The 20,215-nt window shown below is 41.7% G+C and overlaps 1 protein-coding gene across 1 annotated transcript in view; it reads right to left on the bottom strand.

Annotated features, from left to right (window-relative positions):
* fbn1 (fibrillin 1) overlaps nucleotides 1-20,215 on the bottom strand; it is a 59,621-nt gene that overhangs the window by 6,843 nt on the left and 32,563 nt on the right. The window contains exons 32-60 of the mRNA XM_088295713.1: nucleotides 19,806-19,931; nucleotides 16,367-16,489; nucleotides 16,041-16,163; nucleotides 15,817-15,942; nucleotides 14,694-14,816; nucleotides 14,472-14,594; nucleotides 14,203-14,370; nucleotides 13,403-13,471; nucleotides 13,193-13,318; nucleotides 11,156-11,278; nucleotides 10,424-10,582; nucleotides 10,284-10,355; nucleotides 10,087-10,212; nucleotides 9,887-10,009; nucleotides 9,035-9,160; nucleotides 8,835-8,951; nucleotides 8,438-8,563; nucleotides 8,247-8,366; nucleotides 6,874-6,999; nucleotides 4,323-4,475; nucleotides 4,156-4,218; nucleotides 3,960-4,085; nucleotides 3,751-3,870; nucleotides 3,440-3,562; nucleotides 2,176-2,307; nucleotides 1,913-2,038; nucleotides 1,114-1,320; nucleotides 579-704; nucleotides 240-362 (exon numbers count right to left, since the gene is read on the bottom strand). Coding sequence (XP_088151839.1) covers nucleotides 240-362; nucleotides 579-704; nucleotides 1,114-1,320; nucleotides 1,913-2,038; nucleotides 2,176-2,307; nucleotides 3,440-3,562; nucleotides 3,751-3,870; nucleotides 3,960-4,085; nucleotides 4,156-4,218; nucleotides 4,323-4,475; nucleotides 6,874-6,999; nucleotides 8,247-8,366; nucleotides 8,438-8,563; nucleotides 8,835-8,951; nucleotides 9,035-9,160; nucleotides 9,887-10,009; nucleotides 10,087-10,212; nucleotides 10,284-10,355; nucleotides 10,424-10,582; nucleotides 11,156-11,278; nucleotides 13,193-13,318; nucleotides 13,403-13,471; nucleotides 14,203-14,370; nucleotides 14,472-14,594; nucleotides 14,694-14,816; nucleotides 15,817-15,942; nucleotides 16,041-16,163; nucleotides 16,367-16,489; nucleotides 19,806-19,931 — 3,624 coding nt within the window. The remainder of the gene's footprint in view (nucleotides 1-239; nucleotides 363-578; nucleotides 705-1,113; nucleotides 1,321-1,912; nucleotides 2,039-2,175; nucleotides 2,308-3,439; nucleotides 3,563-3,750; nucleotides 3,871-3,959; nucleotides 4,086-4,155; nucleotides 4,219-4,322; nucleotides 4,476-6,873; nucleotides 7,000-8,246; nucleotides 8,367-8,437; nucleotides 8,564-8,834; nucleotides 8,952-9,034; nucleotides 9,161-9,886; nucleotides 10,010-10,086; nucleotides 10,213-10,283; nucleotides 10,356-10,423; nucleotides 10,583-11,155; nucleotides 11,279-13,192; nucleotides 13,319-13,402; nucleotides 13,472-14,202; nucleotides 14,371-14,471; nucleotides 14,595-14,693; nucleotides 14,817-15,816; nucleotides 15,943-16,040; nucleotides 16,164-16,366; nucleotides 16,490-19,805; nucleotides 19,932-20,215) is intronic.

The following is a 20,215-nucleotide window of genomic DNA, read 5'->3' as shown; positions in this document are numbered from 1 at the left end:
TTTGAAGCTTCATTTTGCCATCACTACTGAAGACAATTTATTTTTCGGCCCTAAAACAAGCCTGCTAAATCGACACTTTGGATGCGTGTCGTGATTAAATGCAAGCACAAGGACGACCCAGAAGACAAGAAGCATAATACTGAGAGGGGGCCCGGGTCTAGTCAGCTGCACAGCGGTTGCAACCAGGAAACAGTCGAGGACCGCTGCAAAAGGTTTTTTGGACTTTGTGAGTATGTCACCTCTGCAGCTCTTTCCATCTTCCTGCAGGATGTATCCACGGGGGCAGGAACATAGATATCCACCGTCTGTGTTCTTACAAATGAAGTTACAAGGCTTTGGCGCCTGTATGCACTCGTCCACATCTGTAAGAAAACATAACAGCGAGGCGTTGCTCGATCGTTTCGACAAATACAATATTCCTGAAGACCCGATGATGAGAGCAACAGTTTCAAGGTGTATTTGTCACGGGCATGTGCGAGCAGTCTACCCGCGTGGCCCATGGGATGGGAACAAAAGGCTGTCATGGCAGGAAACGAGTCCATAAAATGAAGCGGGTAGGATGTGAACTGTCGGCTTACCCACGCACTGCGTGCCAGAGATGTCCGTGCTGTAGCCGGGTTTGCAGACGCAGTTGTACGAGCCGACAGTGTTGACACACTGACCGTTCTTGCATAAGTTCCCCATCACACGACACTCGTCAATATCTGAGCAGAAGCGTACATGTTAATAAAGTGAGAAAAACAGAATAGCGTAAGGATCTTTGGAAGAGGATCGGGTTTCCCGTCGAAGTGCCTAAGCATTAAAGTGACAAAAGAATTACTGGTGCATTAGTTGTTGACTTTGATTCATTAGACCGGTGGTGGTGGGCCGGAGAAGGGAAAAGTGTGGATTTAATTACAGATGCACTTGCGAGGCCATTTTCACGACGGACCTTTCAAGAGAAGCGAGGTCGTCCAATACTCACTCAGAAGTGTGTAAGTGTCTTTCTGTATATTATTTGTCCAGCCGTGGTGTCATAAACGATGACAACTCGGACTTCACTGAAGGCCTACGTGTGAAATGCACGGCCCGCCACTGCATTCGACGGATATTGAACTTGAAATTCCCAAATACCTTTGCCGTCAGATGTATAGCCGTGTCCAAGAGGGCACATTTTCCGAAAGTGGGTGGTCCCGGGAAGTGGACAAAGTTCACAGTTGTTGCCCCAGCCTCTGCCCCCATCACAGCAACACTCCGACTTGGTCACCATGTTTCTGTTACTGGAGGTCATCTGACACAGCGTAGTCAGAACCTCAGTGAAACAGAAGCCCTCGCGGTAATCTAGATGTCGGGAGACACGGAGAAGGCAACGTGAGAGCGAGACAAACCATCACATGAGCAAACAAAGAGGTGGCTAAAGGGAAGCAGACAAAGCCACCCAGACAGCACCAGACGTGAGGAGATAACCCGCAAGGCACAATCACTAACGTCTGTCAGAAGCCAGATAGCAAGTCAGCCTCGGTTTCCCTGGAGTGTTTCTCACAGGCTTCAGTGGATCACTTTGAATCTGAAGTATATATATTTAGATTTGGGAGGAAGCCTGCAAAACGATTTTCGGGCCTCTATCTTGACAGTTCGAAACACATGGTTATTAACGAGATAGGAAAGTGTCGCCGAGGGGTTAAAATGCCGAGGGTCATTTGCGTCCACGTTTCACAAATCGACGTTGGCCTGAGAAATTTTGTCATTTTTAAAATATTTTAATTTTAATGGGATGTCTGTGATGCGGAAATCCCCATTAATGTAAAAAAAAATAATAAATAAATAAAATGGACATAAGTGTTTTTCATCGGCCAGCAAAATCGAACGAGCATCAACAATTTGTCCATGTTGAAGATGCAAGGCGTTTGGTGAGTATACGCACAACGCTTACCGAGACATTCCGTCTGTGTGGGATTGACTACGAATCCTTGGTCACACCTACAGCGATAGCTTCCCACGGTGTTCTCACAACGGCCGTTCTTACATATGCCTGGTTTGGTTGTACATTCATTCAGATCTGAAGCCGACAAACAAAAGAAGAACAAATATCTCAATTATATCGGTTCACCATCATAAACAATCCCTTTCGATTTCCATCGGCAAAATCTGGAGTTAACGCTTAGAAGAACGAGCAAAAGGTTTCAACCATCTTACCGATGCAGCCGTCTCCACCCGGGTGGCGTGTGTATCCAGGTGAGCAGATACACATAAATGTACCAATAAGGTTCTTGCAGGTCATTCCTCTGCTGGCACAATCATCAAGCCCGTCTTCACATTCATTCTGGTCTGCAAGACAGACATACTCGGAATTACAAAACGTGAAAAGAATACGTATAGTTTGCTGGTGTTGGCCAGGAACCGCCGCCAATGTCACAATTTGGTCAAAATCCCGTCTGTACTGTTGGTCAAAATGCATGTATGGAGGTTGTCTTTCCAAATTATTGAGCAATGTTGACCAAAATGGATTGCTTTTTTTTTTCAATGATGCAATCATTGAATTGTTTTTTGATTCTCCTGAAAAGTGATGACTATGGATGGGCGAGGATTCCGCCCGTTGCCAGCAATATGTGCATCCATGTGGATGATTCAAGTTTGCTGTTGCACAAAGCCACTCAACTAATGACAAAAAGTATACTTGGACTGATTCATTTATAGCAGACAATATTGTTTAAGGTTGTTTTGTGAGCTGACATGTTTCTGTGAAGAGGGCGAAAGACTTGCCGAAACATGTCATGTAACAAAACAACCTAAAACGATATTGTCTGTTGTGATGGGCAAATGAAGCTTCAAATCTGCTTCATGAACCACTTGTAATATTTTTGGACTCCTCTAGATGGCACTCTCTGTTCAACATTGGGCTGAAAGCACACTCAATTGCCATTCTTTAAACTCTTTTTTTAAAGCAACAGTGCCATCTAGAGGACTCAAAAAAACAGCAGCTGGTTCATGAAGCAAATTTGAAGCTTCATTTTGTATTCGCTGCAGGACAATTAATCTATTCATTACTCCATGCACGCAGACTTCCAAAATGGTCTCCATGAATCTGCTCAATATGACACTGGCATGGAAACAGGAGTTGAACATAGACAAGTAGCAAGAGAGAGAGTTGGTGGTCTGGTTGCAGCTGGGATATAAACGATGACGCTATCGACAATGAGAGGTTCCTTCTGTCGCCGTGCTTCTTTCCAAATACAACTGTTGCCATGGCACCCACGCCATCGCCGAGACAGTCGAGGTGTAAACACTGACTCGTCCGGTTACATTTTCTCAGGCTTTAAGAAGGCTTGACAAATAGTATGTTACGTAACTTCACGAGGGGTTCGTATTTCGAGAGTGTATATATACAGCATTTAATGCAAAAATGGTGCGTGACTAAAAGAGTCGCGTTTCGGGCCGATTAGTCGTTGAGTTGTGGTACCTTTACACATCCGCTTGTCTTCACGCAGCACGTATCCCGTTGGACATTTGCACTCGTAGGAGCCCACGACATTAACACAGCGGAATGCACACAGCAGAGGATTCTGAGCGCACTCGTTGATGTCTAGAAGAGAGCACAAAATAGAAATAAATGTTGCACAAGTCCAGCGGTAACGAAAAAAAAATCATTCGTTTCACTGAAAATGGTTTGCTTGGTTTACAGGTCGAAAGTGTCCTGTTCACGCTGACTGAATGAAAAATTCCCGAAGCTCAGTTTGTTCAATGTAAACAAACCGACGACATTTCACACACCTTCGCAGGTCATCATGGGTCCAGGCTCGAAGCCCTCCTCACATGCACACTCAAAGCCTCCGATTACATTTGTGCACGTGCCGTTGCCGCAGGGGTTACCTATTTCGCACTCATCGGTGTCTGGAAGGGACACGGATATTGAAGGTATGTTAATAAACGCCCACGTAGGAAAGAAAGCGAGCAACGATGGGATGATGAGAGCCACTTGCCTACGCATTTAAACGTAAATGCCGTGATGTCAAGATGGAAGCCCATTTGACATTCACAGCGGAAAGAACCGTCTGTGTTGATGCACTGGCCGTTTTCGCACGGGTTATTGACACATTCATCAATATCTAAGAGAGAGAAGCAAGGTTAACGTGATACGTCAGAGGATAAAGAGTCTTGGCTAGATAACGCTCATACCTTTCGGAAGCTCATCGAGCCCACGTTGATATCCCTTATTTTTACAGAGAAGGGGATACGCCTCTAGAACATGATATCACAAAAGTCATTAATAGCAAAAAAAAATGTCTCGTCAGGGTTTTTTTTTTTTTTTTTTTTTTCTCTGTGCGATGGAAATGGAAACGTACCCTCTGTCTTGCCAGGACAGATTTCACAGGGATCACCCCAGCCTTGACCCGGCATTCCAGTGCAGCAGCATTCTTCTTTGGAGGTATTCTGAGGCTTTGGAACCTGGCATCGTCCATTTTCAAACCTTGTATAGCAGTAGTTGATGCGTACATCTAAACATTGACAAAAAAAAAATGAAGTGGAAAATAATGGAGGAGAAGAAATGAGATTGAAAAATTATGAGAGGACAAAGCATTTTTAATTAAGTCTCTACTTTCAGTTTAATTTGTTCCGTTACCAAGAACGTAATTCCGTTTACTTGTAAATGAAATCAATATTCTCAGTTGAATTTCACATTTTTTTGTAATGTAAAAATAGATCCGTATTGTATGAAACAATAAACATAATATAAAGAAAATAAACCAATTTTATAAGGCATAATCACAGTAATTAATTTTTAAATTTTTAGTCAAAACAGCAACTGTGCATCAAATCGAACATATTCAAATTCTGCCGTACTTTGCCATACGTGAACTGAAATACGAAAGCCATCGGCAACTGTTAGCATTTGCTGAGCAGAACAAAAACATGAACTTGGCTCAATCCAAAAATATTGAGCAATAAAAACCTCACTGCACAACATTTCTAACACATTTACTGCCATTGACGGTGAAAGACGTCAAAGAGCTTTTTTTTTTTTAACTCAGCTACAATTGAAGTCAAATTATTGAGCCGTGTTTTTTTTTTACTTCTCTGTCAATGACACAATACATTTCATTGAAACATTGTGGTGAGAAGGTCATGGCAGATTCATTTTGAATCACTTTGTCACTAATGGAACGCTCCAAAGTGTTTAGAACAGATTCTCCTGTTGATAAGGTTTATTCTCATTCATGATCATAAATTGTCTGATAACAAATTATGTTGACAAGAACTCGACGTACGATACGTATTAAGTGAAGTCAAATGTTTTCCACAACTTTGTTCCTGTGACATCCCACATTTGGAGTTTTGAGCTTTGTAAGAAGTAGCAAAGGGAGGGGATTGTGAGGACTCTTGTTCTTTGTGGCTCTTACTTGTAATGAGAAGCACATGGTCACACTCTCCTGCTTGACCACCGCAGAGCGCACGCACACAAACACACACACACAAGCGCGCACCTGGCCTTTGTCATGAACACCTGGTGCTGTGTACACAGCGACTTAATGGGTCGACTTACTTTGCTACACAAAAGCAATCCGCAGATATTTCCGCAAAACACGTGACGCCTTGTGCGCAGATGTCGTGTTGAAATCCTTTTCGACTTTTAGCAAAATTGTAAACATGGACGAAGATTCTTTTAAATTAGTGACGGAGAGTATCATAAGAATAATAGACGGGAAATGACACCAGATATTAACGAGGCCTTATGAAGTCTAACTTATTGTGATCCAAGTCCCAAAAGTCACAACATACGTGCTTCCATTTTTTAACATAGGCTGAGTGTTGCAAAATTGTACATTTTCTGTCCCCCAACTATAGTTCAGGCCCATTTTGAAACGCTTTATGGCTTTCATACTAATCCACAGATGTCGTTTCAAGAAACTTGTCATGGTTAGCGTAAACCAGCAGTGGGCGGTCAAGGCCTTCTCTGCTGGCCTAACGTCATCAACAACTCATGATCATATTCTTCACATTGATGTCATATGATATCCTAGTGTCGTATTTTTAGGTGAGAGTTTTTATCCAATCAGAATTCAGCTAGCTCATGTTGCCGGGCAGATTTCACTATACCAGTAGCGCGCACGATTCGTCCGAGGCCTTCTGATGCAATTTGGCGGGCATCTCTTCTGCCTTCATTAATGGACTTTCAGATTTGAAAGACAGTAGCGATAGCCAATCAGATCACGAGTTGGTTCCAGCGAGCCAGTGGCCTCAACTGTATTATGCATTAGAGTCATGTGACAAACGTGCAGCTTTTCAAACTGGGGCTGAACTGCAGTTGAGGACAGAAAATCGGAAATTTTGCACCAATTCCCCGTGGACGAGATTAATATGCTTACAAATAGCGCAAAGCTTAAAATGTCAAATACTGAAGGCCGCGCATCTGCCTGAATGAATAAATATATTTAACCGTGACTCGCGTTCTTCATTCTTTGCATGTCAATCACAACCCACCCAAAAAAAACACGTGTGACAGGATCCATCCTTGATCTCATTTATGGCCGGTGTTTCTCCCCCTCCGCCCTGCCGCGCTAATTCATCCCCCACCCTTCAGTCCAGCACGATTGACGCAAGGGAGAGGGGTGAAATGCAAACTTTAATCCACCTCATCACAACCGGTGATGTCATCGCTTGAGCATTTCAAAGGAACTCCCAAACAGTGGACTCCCCCACCCAAGCCCTAAACACGCACATGCAGAACATAAACACACACATACGCGAGCGAGGATATGGGAAGCGTGGTCGCGCCGGAGTCACCCGAAAGCATCGGGGACATTGAGTGCTTCTTGGCATAAAAGTCCACCGATCCCGCTTGCACCTCATCTATAACATTGTTTCAAAATAGCCTCGTTTCTCTCACATCCTTACCTAAACATCTGCGTCCCGAGGCAGACAGTTGGAAGCCTTCAGGGCATAAGCAGGTGAAGCTTCCCTCGGTGTTGGAGCAGGTTCCGAACATACAGATCTCAGGTGACTGCGAACACTCGTCGATGTCTGGCACGGAAAGAACATCAGATCAGAATCGGTTCGCAAGTTTACACTTGGGGTCGTTTCTTTCGACTGTTTCTGGGTTAATGGGGACGAGGTCAAATTAGTGAGGTCAGTAAATCCGAGCTGATCAAAATATGTCATTTGCGGCGAGAACGTGACAGGGGAATAACCTCGCTGTCACAATGAGCAGCTGCTGCTCATACTGATGTGAAGTATTTCGTGGCGTTCCTCCCTCGCTTCCAAGAAAAGAGCCCCGAGCTGGAATGTGTTGTAGTCTGCCGGATATCTCTTCATCAGCACCACTACATAAACAATCCAAGCATTCTCGTTTGGGCCCACTCCCACATGTGAGAAGGACGAGACAAATAGACGGGCGGGGATGGGGAGCAGCACAAAGCTTTTTTTTTTTTTTTTTTTTAATCCACCAGGAAACGTCTGACACAGAATCAAGAAGCAAGAAAAACGTTTTTTTTTCATTTATTTTATTTTTTTATGGAATTTGTTTATTTTGTGAGCAAAATACCCAAATATGAAAAGTGTATCTTTTTTCTTCCTCTTTAATTTGTTACCGCTGACGACCCACAGCTGGTTTAGGGTTGCAAAAGTGTGAGAATTATGAATTGCAGTCAAATTTTAAAAGTGGACATTTTCATATGAATTAGTAAGAATAAATGTGCAATAATTTAAGATTTTTTCTTAAACAAAACCTAATTCAACATTTATCATGGATTGTATGACGTAGTGATTTGTAAATGCAAATTGTTTGCATTTCCACTGAACGGCGAAGACGCGTGAAAGTCGTGAAGGTTGACTTTTCGTCAGGGTTCGTTCAAGGTTGCAAAAGGTCGAGAAGCGTTCACCAATATTTTTAACCGTTTTTCTTGTTGCCAAGAAATAAAAAAAAAAAATCTCTGCAACCTTCGCAAAGACTCACAAACTTTGACTATTCAGTGCGATTTGAGCTGTTATGACAAAAAATAAATAAATAAAATAAATTTTAAAAAAAATTATTCCATTATTCCCCATCTTAACCTCCCAAGGAAATGTAGCAGAAATGTTCCACCCCTTTGCAGCCCCCAAATCCATCTGTCATGTTTATGGAACTTGTTGCACAACATTTATCCCGGCACCAATCATGAAGTGTCGTTTTCTGTGCGTTTAGATGTTACTAGCAGAAAACCAAAAATGACTTCCCGACGTCTGCAAAACTCGAGATCTGGAATGCTTAATGGAAAGAACCAATTAGTTACCTTTGCAGGTGTCTTGATGAAGAAAATATCCCGGTGGGCAAATGCATCTGTACGAGCCATCCAGATTCAAACACGTGCCAACGCCGCATGTGCCGGGATTTACCACACATTCATTTATATCTAAGAAGAAAGCGATGAATGAGGGCCAGCATTTTAAATCGGTGCCCAAGAAAATAACGACACTTTCTTACCGACACACAGTCTTCTGTCTGGCGAAAGTTCATAGCCATCGTTGCACACACACAGGAAGTTGCCCACAGTGTTCACACACTGTCCGTTACGACAGACTGCCCTCTGGCTGGAGCACTCGTCAATGTCTGAACACAACAAATACTTTTAAACACATGATGTGGTTCATCACTCGTGATGGGAAAATGAAGCTTCAAATCTGCTTCATGAAGCAGTTGTAGTATTTTTGGACTCCTCTAGATGGCACTCTCTGTTCAACATTGGGCTGAAGTTCCATTTTTTTAAAAGCGACAGTGCCATCTAGAGGACTCAGAAATACAGCAGCTGGTTCACGAAGCAAATTTGAAGCTTCATTTTCCCATCACAAGTTCTCACGTCCTTTGCATTCCTGCACACTACCTATACAATCGCTGTTGAGCGAATTCTGGAATCCGGGGTAGCAGAGACAGCTATACGAGCCCACGGTGTTCTTACAGGTGCCGTTGCCGCAGGGTTGTCGCTCGCACTCGTCCATATCTAAAAAAATAATAACAAAGCTCAAACAGGATAGTACTCACGAGCCGGAGGTACAGCAACGCGAAGGTGAAAAAAAGTCTTACCAACACACATTGACTGGTCCCGAGTTGTTTTAAATCCATTGGGGCAGAGGCAGCGGAAGCTCCCGAGAGTGTCGATGCATTCGCCGGGATTGCAAACACCAGCGTTCTCGATGCATTCATTACGATCTAATGGAAAAGACAAACAAACTCTGATAGGGACCAAAATGAAAACAATCTGGCTGAAAAAAATGGCAATATTCAACCCATTTACTGCCATTGACGGCTAAACACGTCAAAGATCCTTTTTTTTTTTTTTTACTCGGCTGGTTGTGAAACACACAATGTTTAATTCGCTTTTGTTTTTTATGTGTTAGTTTTGCAGTAAACCTCAACTGGGAGTGACAAATAGTTTACTGCAAACGGTCTTTAACCCCTTATTTGAATAACTGTGTGAATGAGACAAGGAGAAAAGGCGCTAAAGAACACTTTAAATATATATAAATATATATTTAATTAAATTTAAAAGTATTTTAATAAGTTTAAATGTTTTTTAAATCATTTGGGGAAAAGTACAATACCAAAAATTCAATTGGCTTTCTGTTTGGCAGATTTTCACCTATTCCAGTTGCGGTTTGAAATGCGATAAACACGGACTTATGGTACTAGAGATAGTCTACCTTTTTTGAAATTGTGCATGGCATCAATGTAATAATTACCACCGCTAATGTAATAAGCAACATAATCATCAGCTACAAACAGGTTTCTGGCAAGAGCAGCTTCAGCTTACGCCAAAGCTTTCGATTATTTCTTGACACATTAGGAGTCATCTGAACCACTGAAAAAGGAGTGAAGTGTCAAAGCTATATTAAAAAAAACAACAACAAAACCATGCAATTGAAGGACAGACTATACCTAGGCATTGTCCCGTCGGGCTGAGGCGATATCCCGGTTTGCACTCGCAGCGGTAGCTCCCGGGCATGTTTAAGCAGGCTGCATTCTGCTGGCACACGGGCCCATTCTGACACTCATCAATATCTAAAAAAAACAGGACGAGAGGATTTGTTATTCATTTGAGTCGACATCAGGATAAGGAAAGTCCCTCAGTAGTGTACCTTCACAAATCAGTAGCTTGTCATTGTAGATGAAGCCGATGGGGCACTCGCAAATGAAGCTACCGACCATGTTGATGCAGACGCCGTTCTCGCACACACCCGGGATTTCCCTGCACTCATCGATATCTGGTGCAAGGAGCGAGATAAACACAATTTAATACGCGATTCATGAAAACTTGGCGTCAGTCAAGTGTTACCGATAACTCTTCCGGTTGTGATGTCGATATAATATCCTGGTCTCTCGCTGCCGCACAGGATGGCAAACTCATCTGAGTGGAGACAAATTCATTTGAGTTCTTTCGTGTGTTTATGAGGGTGCGAGTATTTGGGAGCTCACCGCTGCTGGGCACAGGACACTGTTCACAGGGTTTGTGCCACGCACGACCAATGTTGTATGCACAGCAGCACTTCTTTTTGGTAATGTTGAAGGTTAGCTCTCCGTCACATGTTCTGTTGTCCGAGTAAAAGTTCCTGTAGCAATAACTCTTCCTCATATCTGTTTGTGAGGACAAAAAAATGGATTATTTGAATCCAGGTAAATGTTGAAGTTTACTGTCAAACTCAAAGGAATTACATCCCTTTGCCTTTAAGAATGCTCCTTTAATGCTAATATGACATTAATAATGACAATTTACCAAACGCATGTGAAGCAACAGCTTATAAGTGGTGGTGTTATAAGGGTCTAGCAACAAATATTTCAACATTAACTGTGAAGCAACACGTATAGATTGACAAAATTCTCATGGGCATGTATTCTTTATCCTCGACAAAAATGAGCTAATATTACAGTGGCCTTCTTCATTTGTATCTGTATGACAGCATTATACTGACCCGATAGCCGCGTTTTTAGAAGGTACAATATTATAGAGTGTTATTTTTTCTTATTATGTACAATGTTTTTTTTTTTTTTTCAAGAGTGTAGTCACAGAAAGAATTAAACACAAAATGTATCTCAATGCACCACTGTACATGTGTCTGATATCGTCATTGTTGAATTTAATCTGACAAATGTACATGATAAAGTCCTTGGTGGAGAGGATTATTACATTTGCTCCATATTTGGACGTACCCATGCAATTGTTGCCTCCATTGACTTGCATGTAGTCCACGGGGCAGATGCAAGTGTAGTTTCCGATGGTGTTGTAACACTGGCCGGGTCCACAAATACCAGGACGCTCACACTCATTGATGTCTGCGCACAAAAAGATTATTTGAGTCACATCATTCACTTCGGATTTACTGCTACTGCAGGAATGCACGAGACAAATTAACCATTTTAGGACAGTGATTTTTTTTTTTTAGTACTCCTCATTCAAGTTTTGGATTTAAATGAATAGATCAATGCAATGAACACGTATTTACCTAGTTGGTCCATTTTTTTTTTTTATGTAAGATAAGATTCATTTCAATGCTATGCCACATCTGTGTTGCATTTTGAAGACAAAAAAGACTTGAATGCTCGTGCCGGCAGTATTTCACGAAATAAACGTCCAGGAGAATCATTTTGCATTTGGGAAAAACATTTGTGGTTCCAGAGAGAGATGAGTGAAATCGTATAATACGCCAGTCAGCATGGGCGGGGCGATAAAGATTAAAAGTGAAAAAAAAAAAGTGATAACCACGCCTCTGTAACCGTCTCCTTGTGGCTGCCAATGGATACGGACTTAAGGCTACATTAGACGAACCCCCATGAGCACAGCAAAACGTCTTTGAGCAGACAAACGTCCAAAGCATGGAATGAATGCATTGAGAACTAACAACGCCCTTGGCTCTTTTAAAAACTCATCATAAAGCAGCGGTCTCCAAGTCCGGTCCTCGTGAGCCCCTATGCAGCCCGTTTTTTTAATATGGAATCCGGTTCCAACACACCAGATTCAAATGGATTTAGAGCCCCTTGTCATCAAGCAACTAAACATGACTCAAGGCTCACATTTCCACTCTCAATGTAGCCAGAAATTCTTCGATTGATACGTTATAATGAGCCTGTGAGAGTTAATGTGACTACATGTGATGTGAAAATGAAGTTTCAAATTTGCCTCGTGAACCAGCTGCTGTATTTTTGAGTCCTCTAGATGGCACTGTTGCTTTAAAAAAAAACGTCAATTGATTGTGCTTTCAGCCCAATGTAGAAAAACAGAGAGGGCCATCTAGAGGAGTCCAAAAATACAACGAATGGTTCATGAAGCAGATTGGAAGCTTCATTTAGCCATCACTTGTGACTACTACTGGGCTGAACTTCAGGACAGTTTCGTTGTTTTGCATCCATTAATTAGGAAAGTTAACATTGTCATCAAACATCTGACGTCATTAAAATTCAATGTAAGTCATTCAATGATGTTTCTTCTTGATTGGTGCTGGTTATATTTTTTATCTCCTACTGCCTTGCCAAAGGGTGTTATTGTGATATTTTCCAAATGTTGATGTTTGCTCATACCATCATTAGTCAGGCTGGAGCCTCGCATGTCCAGATATAGTAATTGCCATATTGTGTTTTTTTTTTTGCTCTGTCCTCACATCATCTGATATTTTCACACATGATTAAAATGTTGAAAATAGATTGAGAACGAATCTTTAAACTTTCTTGAAAATTGCTGTAAAAATCTTCTGAGAGAGCCATGTGACATGAGGGCGCCTCAATATTAGACGTCTGGATGATTTATTTATTTATTTTTAAGATAATAATGAGTGAAAATAGCAAAGTGACATGCAGTTGCATAAGCCTGTTTCGTTGGATCATTTTAATTTGAATGCTTCAGTGTAGAAGGAACTTGTCAGCCACGAAGGAAAATGCATGCAGATTAATTTCCGCTCATGACACGGTTTTGCAAGTTATTTTTTTTATTCATTGCATCATTCATGGCTCTACGACCATTAAAAAGAAGTTTAGCAAGATGAGATAACCACAGTCCTTTGCTTTTACGAAACTTTTTAGTGCTGTCGGCCATGTGCTACCATTTTAATCAATCACAGCGTAATACATCGGCAATTTTGGGCGTTGCAAAGTTGCAACTTTTAGCAATATGTAGCAAGCAAGATGACAAATGATTTGATTCCATGAAAAGTAATTGTTTTGGAAAAGTCTGCCGATATGTCTGTCAATAAATACCTTCACAGATTCTGGTTTCTTGGTTGAGTGCAAAACCTCGCGGACATTCACACTGAAAGCTCCCAAAGGTGTTGATGCACTCTCCTCCCTGACACAAGCCCGGCAGTTCCTGACACTCATTGATGTCTGGCAGAAAAAAAAAAAAACAAATCACAAAGAGGTGACGATTTCCGTGCAGGAGTCATTCTCCCTCAAATGTTAGCATCTGACCTTCCAAGATGACAGTGATGGGATTCGGTCTGAAGCCTTGGCCCCCTGGACAAAGGACCTTATACTCGGCTGTGGGGCACAATGACAAATCATCAAAGTTGTAAAAAAAAAAAAAAAATCTATATGGTGGAGCTTTGTTGTTGTGAAACGTAGATGAGAGTCTAAGAAAGATACTTTTGTCCCATAGAAAGCATTCCTTATAAGGTTTGCGACCATCTGCTGACAATTTTCACACAAGTTGCACAAAGTGCTCTCATTTTATCAGTCGCACCAATTATGGGAAACACACACACACACATTCAGGAGTCAGTCTGAAGCCAGAATGTTGGCAGCGTACTGAATGACAGCGTTTATCCAAGCCTGACATATCTGCTGACTGTATTAAAAACAGGAAATGACTTCAAGTGGTTCAAGAGTTCTAATGAGCAAATTGGTTCATTTCCTTTGACTGATCATACAAAACAGCCAACAGTCCGTTGACTCATGAACACAATTTTTCTAGTCTAGGGGGGATTGGACACACTCCCTGCAATCCCACAAGTTGTGGCAAACCAGTGATGGGAAAATGAAGTTTCAAATTTGCTTCATGAACCAGCTGCTGGATTTTTTTAGTCCTCTAGATGGCACTGTTGGTTTAAATAAAGAGTTTTAAAAAATGCCAATTCATTGTGCTGAACAGAGAGTGCCATCTAGAGGAGTCCAAGACTACTACAACTGCTTCATGAAGCAGATTTGAAGCTTCATTTACCCATCAAACCTTAAATGACACCGTTTCCTAAAAGGAAGGACTTTTGACCCACTGTAGTTGAGAGTCGGGCATAATTCACACGGGTTTCCCCAAGCGTGGCCCAAAGAACAGCAACAAGATGCCTTTGAAACACCGACTCCAATCCCGTTGGAGCAATCCAAGCTCTCAGACGAGTCTCCTCTCGGGTGCACATTCAGGAAGCAGCTTCCCGAACGAGTGTCTGTTCGGGAAAAAAGCAAACTCCGCCTTCATCTCAGCATGTTGTGAGAAACTCATCGTTCATATGTAAAGGCATTTTTTTTTTTTTTTGGACCATCTCACCTACGCATCCCACCCGGGTGGGGTTAAGCTCAAAATCTTGGAGGCAGTTACAATGGTAACTTCCGGGGATGTTCACACAAATTCCATTAATGCAAATGGTCGGGTCTGCACATTCATTGATATCTGAGAAAGATAAAAAAAAAAGTTTCAAGAGTGTCATTTCCATATCAAGTAAAAAGATGAGTCCGATACATGTCGCAAAATAGGCAACGCTCATCATACCTGTGCAGTTGCCGCCGCTCCTGTCCAGTTCATAACCGATGCTACATTCGCATCTGAATAGGCCTGGAATGTTCTTGCAGCGTCCATTCACACAGATGTCATCGAAGGTACACTCGTCAATGTCTGTGAAATAGATCATAGAAGAATGAAAGCGGTGGTACAAGAGAGAAGGAGGGGGGTGATGGGGGGGGGAGCCCAGGGCGGAGGGATTATGGCATCAAGGGTGGAAAATTGTCAGCCTGAAATAAAAAGTGAAGGCCTCACTCATGTCTCTCCAGACTGACATGATGTGTGTCAGAAAAGTTCCAGGACTAGCGGAATAAGATATATTTCCAATCCAAACTTCATGTTTTTGCCTTCAAACCATGTCTTCTGGAGTCTAATAATAATAATAATAAAATAATAATAAATAATTCCCGATCTGATTTTTTTCTTGGTAAGGAACTGTCAGATGCTCGAGGCGATGCCAACATTGAAGGGAAAAACGTGTTTGTAGGCTTGGTTTGAAATACAAAATATATTGTGATGCTCGTCCTGGAATATTTCTGACTCACAACTAGTGAAGCTAACGAAGGATTTCATTCGACGCCCCAGTGAGAAAAGGAAGGGCAGGAAAGGTCATCTCAGGATGTATGACACGTCCACACAATGACTTCAGTCTCTTCAGTCAATTAGATCCTGAGACTTATTGTTTGAGAAATGAATCATAGTCATCTGCTGCCTGTTAATTTTTTGGTGTGTGTGTGTTGATCTCAGAAATAGCATTCAGGTCAACTTCTTGACAAGCAATAGTTTGAATATGGCATTTTTATTTTCAAATCAGGTCCATGCATTGTCAAGACTTAACATAAGGTGGCCGTCATGCATTAAAAGTAACCTTTAGCTACTTTAGTTACTTTATCCTGCTCTTCGTTCGTGTCGCTGCAACCGAATCAACCAAAATGAATCTTTTAATATGTGCATGACCCCATTCCAATACCTCATGAGTCCCATTTGAATACATTCTCTGTTTGAATGCATTTTTTTTTCCCCCCAAGACGATAAACAAGTTTCCATTCATGACGAATCCATTTTAATTCCGTAAAAATGATTCAAATGCTCTGTTGCCAGGATCTTGTCTTACCCTCACAAGCCTTGCCATCGGCGGTGGGAATGAAGCCCATGTCACATTCACAGCGGTAGCCGCCAGGCATGTTCAGACAGTGGCCACTCTCACACAGGTTGACATTCTCGGCGCACTCATCGCTGTCTGCAATCGGAGGTCACACAAAACAGGCAGTCTGAGAACACAGAATAACGTGTTACATTTGTTCAATTTAAGCCGAGCTTCTGCCGCGCATGTGTGACCTGAGCAATAAAAGCCGTCCCCGGAAAATCCATCCTTGCATGCGCACCGATACGAGCCCATGGTGTTGAGACACTCGGCGTTGATGCTGCATGTGTGGGTCCCATTGGAGCACTCATCCAGGTCTTTACAAAAAAAAAAAATAAATAAATAAATAAAACACGACATTAAATGACATTTAGATTGGCGTACATGACAGTAAATGGTAAAAAATATTGAAAAAAAATAAAAGGTCAAATTAAATTAAATTATTATTAAATATTACAAGAGGAAGTGTATTTTTATAACGTGTGTGTGTGTGTGTGTGTGTGTGTGATGTTTGCGTTACCTGTGCATTTAAAGCCGTCGCCAATCCATCCTGGAGCACAGTTGCATTTGAAGCTACCTGCGGTGTTGGTGCATGTTGCATGTCGGTCGCAGTTGTGCGCTCCAATTTCGCACTCATTGATATCTGTCCAAGAGGGGAGAAAGACATTAAGATTCATGTCATGATTAAAAGATTTGAAATGAAGTTGAAATAATGTGAAAAGACATTTTTGACTGGATCCAAGAAGAGATGAGCTTTTGGGATGAAAACATTTGAATTAACACTGCTCCAAAAATGTTTGATTATACAATCAAAGTCAGGATAGCAAACGCAGACGCATACAACGAGAGACATTCCAACGTACTTATTTCTTAATTACTTGTGGCCACATTTAGTCTGAATCTAATCTCTCGCCCTGACATCTGGATTTTGGCCTGTTTTACTGCCGCTTCTCTTCTCACCTCCCCCCTCCTGTTGCCGTCAGGATTCTGCATCAACCAACCAGAACCTCATGTGATAGATGTCAGCACTCAGAATCCATTGCAACATTGTCATTCCGGCATTGGGTTTTCTTTGATTTTTTTTCCTTGCCCGGATTTTGAGGGGGGTTCTAGCGAACCGGATGTTGTTGATTTTTGTGAATTGTGGACCAGTGCAACCCTGAGAGACTCTTTTGTGATTAAAGTCAATAAAAATAAACTTGACTTAAAACCTTCCCTCTATAGGTAAACTGATCTGCAACAGTAAATTTGATTTGTAATATTTGCTAAATTCCAAACAAATTTGAAGTCAAAGAGTAAAATGTTTTCAACTTGAAAGGTTCCAACGTACATTCATGCCCGCAAATCTGACATTTTACTAAATTAATCCCTCCTTGAAAGTCGTCATATGGAACATGTTCATAATCTGGCAATCTGGCATGACAGCTTCTTGTGACACGAGTGTTTGATTGCATGCATGGATGTGTACGATGATGGGATGGATTTTGTCTTCATCTGCTTGGAACTCGATGATGTTAGTTCTCATGTGACAACTCAACCAATCGATTCTGCTGGTTTAAAATGTGCCTGAAGAAAGATCATGTCTAATTTACACCGCATTTGATGATGAGGTTTAAAATAAGAGCTGGGAGCAAATACCTCTCCCTGGATCACAGAAAGAATTTAATCTAATCGTCTTCCAAGCTTTGATGTTGGACGGGCACTGATTCTGATGCGCAAAAAACAAAACACAAACAAGACAAGAAGTGTGTTAGCGGCCACAGCTGGTCTCTGGGATAAGGTTCCATTTAACGTCGTAAATGTTTGACAGATGATAGGCAACAAAGGGAAAAGAAATAGCACATCGAAATCCGCCAGCGGTCTTGTGCCAACTTCACATCCTGCCTGAAAACAAAAATGTTTGCTATTATGGCAAGGCAGTACGACCCGCAGTGGAAATGTCCACCAGTTAAGCGCATCATCTTGATATTCTCCAGAACAGCTAAGACAACACCCGACTTGTAAGCCACACTAGGACATCTCCACCCATCGAAACTTTCCAATCAGCTCCGAAACACACATAAATAAATACAAGAAATGAAAAAAGTCACGGACCCTGCCCTGCGGTTTTCAGTGTTGTGGGATAAAACTGTCATCAACATCTTGACCAGATGTCGTTAATTCTCTCACATGCACAACAATTGATCAAATGACAATTGTGGACTGGTGACGTAAGTGAAGAGGAAAATTGCCATCTTTGGCAGGACCAGAGTTGTTATTTATTTATTTGATTTTTTTGAATAAAAATCACAGTGACTACCAAACAGTGTCAGTGCCTTGTTATATGAATGAAATCCATTTTTTTTTTTAAAGAAATATCTTTTCTTTTTCCATCTAATTGCTGTGCATTTTCATCTGAAATGTATTTAATTTTGTTTCAAAACATTCAGCCTGAGAGGAATCGCTGTCATGCTTCCTCAGTGTTCGGGAGCTTCGGTTCCAAAACTGCGAATCTGAATTGGGACCCGGAAAGCAAGCGGCTGTATAAGTACTTTTAATCACACTTGAGCCAGTCAGTTCATTTGCGTCTGAAGGTAGAAATGCTGCTTCTGAGTGCGCGTCTGACTCATTTGAGCGAGATGAGGCCAGATCCCAATCCAAGCTGTCAACTTGTCCTCTCCGCCGGTCTTTTAAGAGCCATTGTAAATCCAAATTCACTCAGACGAGACGAGCGGCTACTTTCAACTCTATCGTTCCGGATGGGTTTTGTATTTATGTGTTCTGGAGCATTCTCAGGTGATTACAGGCTGCCGAGCTCCTCCAACAATCACGTAATGTTTAACTCGCTTTAATGAAAGAGCAGCAACGGTATAAACAAATGGGACAATGTGATACATGCGTTTGAAAGAGAGAATCAGAGCTCCCGTTGTCGATGTCGTGACGTGTGTGCGTGTGCGTGTGTGTGTGTGTGTTCACAGATGATGGCGAGTAATGCGAGAGCTACGGCTGGTTCGCCAGAAATTCGCCCCCTGATAAATCCGTCGTTCAATCAAACCAAAAGCACAACTCTTTTTACCTCATTTTCACTCAAGTTTTTAACACTGAAGAGGTGTTAAAGTCATCACATTGTGAATTTAAATGGAAGTACAGATGGGTAAAAAAGAAAGATTGGTGAATGCACTGATTCAACTCCGTTTCCTAAGTAACTGAAAAATGTACAAAAAGTAGCATTGGCCAAGACTTATGCTATCATGACTGTTCCCATAGCTTAGCTAACGCTGTAAACCAACAAAGGAAAACCGCAAAATTAGCTAATGATAACAATTGGAGAAATACATTTTACCTCGATGTGTTTTTGACATTAAACAGAGATTTTTTTTTTTGTGTGAATTTTCTAAGTTATCAATTTACAGAAAGTAAATGGCAGCTCCGCCTCATCCAATATGGCGGACCCACTGATGTAGAGCAGCCAGAATAAAAAAAAAAAAAAGAAAGACGACTCCGGTCAGAGATGGTCAGTCCATCCCAGGGACGGCACGGTTCGTCCGTCCTGGTGAAAAGTAAGGACCGAAGCGCTTTAAAAGGATGAAGACCGACGAATTTATGAATAAGGAAGGCGGGACGAAGACGGATTGCAGACGGAGGACGGATTGGAGAAATGGGAAGATAAGAATTACTGATTCAGAAAAAAAAAAAAAAAAAACGTACTAAAAAAACATACTAAAAGTTGACGGCTAATTTCAAATAATTAGATTAACACTCAACTATATTTATAATTTCAGATGTACTCATGACTAAAAACGAGTGCAGTCATTGAATGAGGCGCTCCGTCAAAATGTCCTCACCGTCTCTTTCATTATCACTCATTTGGGGCAATCTACTTCTTCCTTAACAATCACGCCATGCTTTTGTGGTTCAAAAAAAAAAAAATTATTTCAGTCATGGTTTGTGCTGACAGGACAAGAGAAGATGCTTCTCACCTGTGCAGCCCGTAGTTCCTTTGCGTACCGAGTAGCCCAGATCACAGTGACAGATGAACGATCCCTTGGTGTTCTCACAGTTCCCACTCAGGCAGATGTTTGAGTTGAGCTCACACTCGTCCACATCTTGAGAGTCAACAAAGACAAACAGTGAAATGATTGACAAGCATGTGTTTTATTTTAATAAGCAGCACAATGGCCACTTGTGCCGACTCATTCATAAGCGCTCAAATCATTGTTTTGGGTTTTTTGTTTTCTTTCTCGGCGCAATCAAGCATTTGAATGTCACACATTCCGCTCCACCACAATGTGCACTTTAATATCATCGACAACAATATTACTCACTGCTCGCTCACGCACTCGGAGTCATAAAATGTCATTCACATGACGCATCTTTGGAAGAGCCATTC

The sequence above is a fragment of the Idiotropiscis lumnitzeri genome, chromosome 5 (genome assembly GCF_059441095.1).
Source record: "Idiotropiscis lumnitzeri isolate Australia: NSW breed Sydney's pygmy pipehorse chromosome 5, RoL_Ilum_1.0, whole genome shotgun sequence".
Lineage (NCBI taxonomy): Eukaryota > Metazoa > Chordata > Actinopteri > Syngnathiformes > Syngnathidae > Idiotropiscis > Idiotropiscis lumnitzeri.
Note: the sequence above shows the minus strand (reverse complement) of the source record. Positions and strands in the feature narration are given on the sequence as shown.